The sequence below is a fragment of the Montipora capricornis genome, chromosome 7, assembly GCF_036669925.1.
Source record: "Montipora capricornis isolate CH-2021 chromosome 7, ASM3666992v2, whole genome shotgun sequence".
NCBI lineage: Eukaryota > Metazoa > Cnidaria > Anthozoa > Scleractinia > Acroporidae > Montipora > Montipora capricornis.
The window spans coordinates 10,464,949-10,470,990 of NC_090889.1; the positions used below are offsets into that span (position 1 = coordinate 10,464,949).

A 6,042-nucleotide genomic window follows, 5' to 3' on the forward strand; every position below is an offset into this window, starting at 1 on the left:
CTGAAGACATTTAAAATTTCATTTCTTCATTGTTCGGTGCCGTAACAGCTGCAGCTTCAACAGGCCTCCCCCCCCCCCCCCCCCATGGTTGGTTACAACACTAAGAGGGTGGTCATCTGATCGTTATGAGAGAAACATCCAATGCCCACAATCAACATTAGCTGGGGTTGTTTCAGAACTTCAAAACTCAAGTTAGTTCTTCTTACATTCTTTGCATGGAGTGGTTTTGATAAACCCTACTTATTTACTGGTGTATTTTTTGCAAGGTTATTATTTCATTCAAAATTTTTACAATTTTGTGCTTTCTACCGTATCTGATATTTTCATGAGCTTCTGTTCACTGGGTCTTGGGCAAAACCACTCTATGCATTAATTAAGCATATCATAATATTGGCTTTAGCATATCATGTAATATTTGCTCTCTTCGTCTATGGGGAATACACTTTTTGTATTTTTGGGGATTAAGTGCTCCCATGCTGGTCACACTTTCACCCATGGACTCATGGTAGCTATTCATTCTGGGGATCGGTACCCCTATAGCTGCTTTGCCATGGGAATGAGTGCCCCGGTAGATTATCACCTCCTGTAGGGCATTACTACCCCTTCCGCAGCCAAGGGATTTTCACTCTTGAGAGAGAACTATCATCTCTCTTTGTTGCATAATACTAGCTATAGACCAACATGTTATGTCAGCTATTTTGCGACTGGAGTGCTTAATCCCCTACCCCTTTACCCCACAAAGTGTGTTCATATTCTTGTCTTAGCTAATGGGTTGATAACATTATATGAATGAAAAAAATAATTCGAGCTAATTCGCATATTGTACGGTAAAACGTTGACCCAAAATACATTTATTTCAGTCTTGCAACGTATGCACTCGTGATAAATCAAGATTTTGGCCGTCGCATATTCCATTATGAATCACTTGTTCTCTCCATGAATGAAAGACGTGTTGATTCCTAATTGTGGCCATGGGTTACGGTGGAGCCTGCTACTGGTAACAAAATAACTCAATACAAACTGGCGCATGGACGGATCGTTTTCGTCTAAACCGGCTTCCCTGCCAGTATATACTGGTTAGGTGGGTGGTGCGTCACCCGACAAGATTAAAACCAAGCCCTGACAAAGTGCGGATGAGCTCCTCCCAAGCCAAAGGCCAAAGGCCAGCATGCACCTCTTCAAGTAAGTCTTCGCGATTTACTGAATCAAGTGCCTCTGTGAGGTCAATAAAGACCATTTAGAGTGGGCGGGCGGAAAAAGATCATATTGATAGTTCCACGATTAGCTCGGAAACCACATTGTCATTCCTGGAGAAACGTTTCCCAGTGGGGATACAGACGATTGGCAAGGATACTGGCGAGGACTTTGCCAGCAGCGGCAGACTCCGTCCTACGCAATGTACACAGTTTTTGCTACTTAGGCAGTATTCTCGCCCTCTGGGCGACTGCGAGAGAGAGTGTTTGACTAAAGGCTCATACGTACTGACTCCAAAATCCGGTTGTACAAGGCTGTTGTAATACCTACGCTCTTGTATGAGTCGTTGACGATTTATCGACCCCTCTTGAAAACCCTCGAGAAATACCATCTGCGCTGACGCAGCCGAATTCTGGGTGTCAGCTTGAAAAAATCGACGAGCAAATGTCAGTATATTGAAAGAGTTAAACTGTATTAGCATCGAAGCAATGATCATACACAACCAAACTCGTTTCGCCGGGGATCTGTGGCGGATAAACAGCTCTCGTTTTCCAAAACACCTGCTCTTTGGACAACTTTGATCCGGAACAAGATCAAGAGAAGGTTAAAGAAATCCCTTTAAGGACATCAAAGCCTCCTTAAAGGCATGTGGCATCTGTACAGATAAATGGAAGGATGTTGCTTGCAACAGATCCGGTTGCCGTAAGACCGTATATGATGGTGTGTCCAATTTTTAGGCCCAAAGACGAGCTAGGCCTAAGAAAAGCGCCTGATGAGGAAAGAAAAAGAAACCCTCGGCGATGTCGGACTACTGTGAACAGATGTGACGAGCGCGTACGACTATGCTCATCCCGAACAGGACTGATTAGACAACTGCGGGTGCATAAGACCCGATAAGAGACACCCCTTGGTCAACAATCTCACTCGGAGTCGATTGACACCTGATGATGATTTGTATGTTGATTTAGAACTGAATTTCATTGACTTACCTTGCGCACACCACGCTGTGATGGATAAAGCCACAAGGAAAATCACTAAGTTCGTCTGGAACCTGTAGTGAAAGAGGAAACGTAGAACATTACTTGCTTAAACTTGGCAGTGCACGTCAAAAACCGAGACGAAGCAATGAAATAGTGGTCAAAACAAGTGCAACGAAACGTGTTTTTTTTTTTGCTGTTGTTGTTGTTTTTTTTTAACTCATTTGCATCATGGTTAACATAATGATTGCAAGCAAAAATGGAGAAGTCAAATACAATCTAGAAGGTGTTCCACAAGGAACTTTCCTGATTTAAAACGTTTTTTTTTGCTTGTTGCTCGTGTACTAAGCTACTCGCAAAATATCCGCGGGCATTAAACAATTATTTCATTCGTGCTTGTCTCATATCCAATTTGAGCTGATGAATAATTGTTTAGTTCTGTAAATTTCTATTTCTAACTTAACTTTCATATCACCTGGATTATAAGATATAGCTCTTTGGCATTACAAAGCTTTTGCTTTCCTGTCCAAATTGAGCACTCTACTGGGATGAGTCATTGCCGCTAGCAATTGCGCATGCTCACTAGCTCGCTAGCTTGAGCACTCTGGCATGGCTTAGATGTACCACATGTGTGGGACATTTGGGGTGGCTTTATAAGCTTAAACTCCATCCCAGACATCAGCACTGCACTGTCAAGGCCCAGGCCTTTTATCAGCTGGGCTAACCCAGGGCGAAGCCCTATCAGTCTGTTTTTTCGTTCTCGCTTTCGCTTGTGGTATCGCTGCTTTGGCCTTTGGCCCAGCAGTGTTATGTCAAGTGCTGATGTTGATCCCCAGCATAGCTGGGCTGATGATGTTTCAGATGATATGTCTGTCGTGTCTTTGGATGGTCCTCCGTCTTATGCCCAGATGGCCCGACCTGGCCGCCGTCCAAGAGTGTTGAGTCAGTCTATGGAGAATGATTACAGTATGAAAAATGAAGCCCGTCTTTCGGATTCCGAAAAGGATCGGATCCACCCGCTGAATATTCTTCCTGAGCGCCCTTGTACGGCTCACTTTGTCCTTCCAACTAAAGATGTGCCTTTGTCTCAAGTCTTCACTGATTTTCAGAATTGCGGCATTCGTGCAGCTGGTGTTAGGTGTTTGCAGCGCAGTCCTAATGGTTTTGTATCAGTAACGTTTTCTACGTCCGAGTACCGTGATTGTTTTCTTCGCCAGTCCTTGTTCATCTCTGGTCGTGCTCGTCGTAATTCTCCGTCATTCACTTTCATGGTAATCTACAACGCACCTTATGAACTTCTGGATGAAGCCCTTTCTCATCGTCTTAGCCACTATGGCTCTGTTCATGGAATTCGTCGGTGTGGCCTCCAGGGCTATGATGGCATCCAAAGTGGTACACGTGTGGCTCGAATGGAGTTGTCCGAGTCAATTCCTTCGTTCATGCGTTTTGGTAGGAAGCTCCTTAGGATTAAACACGAAGGTCAGATCCCCACCTGCCGTAAGTGTCATTTGCCAGACCATGTTGCCAGAGCGTGTCCTAATGTCGTTTGTTTTAACTGTGACCAGCTTGGTCACACCTTCAGTGACTGTACAGAAGACATTAAATGCAGCATCTGCAAGGAGGATGGTCATTATGCCATTCATTGTAGCATGTCCTGGTGGCGTCGCCCTGCCTTGGCTGACATTGACGTTCCTGCAACTCCTGTGTCCCATCCTTCGCATCCTTCTACTGATGTGCCTCCTGTCGTTTCTCCACCTCCTTCTGATGTTCATGAACGCTCTCCGCCTGTTCCCTCGCCTCAGCCTTTGTCCGATGATTCTTCATCACAACCGCCTTCTGATGTTCCGCCTTCTTCTGTCCCACTTTCTGCGCCTCCCTTGCAGTCGTCATTATCGCCGTCGCCGTCGTCTTCGCCTTCCTCTGGTGTGTCTGCTCCTCAGGATTCTCCGTCTCCTTTGCATTCTACGCAGTCTACTCAAAATTCCTCTCAGCAGTCTGCAGACCCTTCACAGCTCTCGCAGTCTCAATCGCTCTTCGAGTCTCCTGTGCCTCCCACCGACCCTCTTCCGGTTCCTTCCTCTCCATCAAGCGTTATTACTGACACGCCCACTGTATCTGATTTACAACTTGCCGCCGAAGTTCCCTCACAATATCCTCCTACTGTCTCAGATGAAGCCTTGGCTGCTATGGAAATTTCTGAAGTTAGTTCTGTTGTTTTGCCTCCTCCCTCTCAGAATTCTGTTCGTGCTTTTGTTTCACGTGTGGCGTCCAAGCGTAAGCCTGCTAGGTTGGACCCTGCTGATGGTCCTCCTCCACGTAAGTCTACTACACCCTTGCCGGTTAGCTCTGGTAGGAAGACTAATAACCCTCACACTTCATGAACTTTCAAATTGTTTCCTTAAACTCTAGGGGATTCAGTAAACGTTTTCAGAAATATCTTATTGATAATCTTCATGCTTCGTAGGATGTTTTTTGTTTTCAAGAAACGTTTATTACTGATCCTGAAGTATTTTGTGCTTTTTCTAAAGCCTGGCGTGGGCCTTGTTTCTGGTCTCCCGCTGTTGGAAAACGAGCCGGCGTTTTAACTTGCTTTTCTGATTCCTTTTCGGGTATAATTAGGAATTGGAAAAGAGATGTATCTGGTAGGGTTATTAGTCTTGTTTTTGAGCTTGATGGTTTTAAGATTAATTTAATTAATCTTTACGCGCCTATTAATCCGACTGAAAGGAAAGTGTTTTTTGATATGTGCACGAGTATTTTTTGCCTTCTGACGCCGTTATTATCGCTGGAGATTACAATTGCTATGATCACCATCTTGACAAGTTTGGTGGGAACTTTGTTCCTGCTAAATATCTTTCTGTTTTTTTGTTCGACTTTTTCTTTGTCAGATGATTGGCGTAAGTTTCATCCAAGGCTGCGTCAGTGCACTTGGTTTAATTCTGATTTTTCCATCGGTTCCCGGTTTGATAAGTTTTTTGTTTCACAGAGATTTATGACTGCGGTTGTTTCCTGCGAAATTAAACCTTGCCCTTTTTCCGATCATGATTTTGTCTATCTTCCTATCCAGTCCTCTGGGAATAATTCTCGTGGTCCTGGTTGTTGGAAATTCAACAACTCGCTTTTAAATGATAGCGCGTTTTGTGAATATATTACAACTTGCATTGATGATCTTTCTGGTTGTCTGCAGCACTTTCTTTCAGTCAAGTCGTGGTGGGATTTCTTTAAGCATTCTATTCGTTCACAAATTACATATTTTTCTAAGAATAAGCGCAGGGAGCTCTCGCACGAGCGCGTTCTTTTGGTTAATCGCATCATTGATCTTAAGCTTAAATTAACTTCTGGTGATTTGTTGGTTAGCTCTAAAATTTCCGAGCTCGAAAGTGAACTGAAGGCCCTCACCTTGAAAGAGTTGGATGGCTCTAAGGTTCGCGCCAGAGTTCAGTGGCTTGAAGAGGGAGAAAGGCCTACTCGTTTTTTTTTTTAACTTGAGCGTGAGCGCTTTGAGCGTAATATTCTCACTTCTATTCTAGATTCTAACGATGTCGAGGTTTTTACACGTAGAGAAATCGAGCATGCACACGTGCAGTTTTATTCAAGTCTCTTTTGTAATGAACCTATTGATCTTCCTTCACAACAACGTTGTTTAGATTCCGTGGAAAAATTCCTTTGTCCTTCTCAAAGTATCTCGTACGAGGGTTTCCTGTCTAGTGAGGAGTTATTAAACTCCGTCAGAAGTCTTAATACCGGAAAGTCACCCGGATCTGATGGGCTGTCGGTGGAATTTTATTTACATTTTTGGGAGTCTTTGGGTCCCCTTTTGCTTTGTGTTGCTAATAGACGTTTTGCTGACGGCGAATTATGTCCCTCAATG

At 44.1% G+C, this 6,042-nt stretch overlaps 1 protein-coding gene across 1 annotated transcript in view; it reads right to left on the reverse strand.

The window, feature by feature from the left end:
• The window catches only part of LOC138058173 (hemicentin-2-like), a 79,656-nt gene that overhangs the window by 41,990 nt on the left and 31,624 nt on the right, over nucleotides 1-6,042 (reverse strand). Inside the window, exon 2 of the mRNA XM_068904069.1 lies at nucleotides 2,184-2,245. Within this exon, the coding sequence (XP_068760170.1) occupies nucleotides 2,184-2,245 (62 nt within the window). The remainder of the gene's footprint in view (nucleotides 1-2,183; nucleotides 2,246-6,042) is intronic.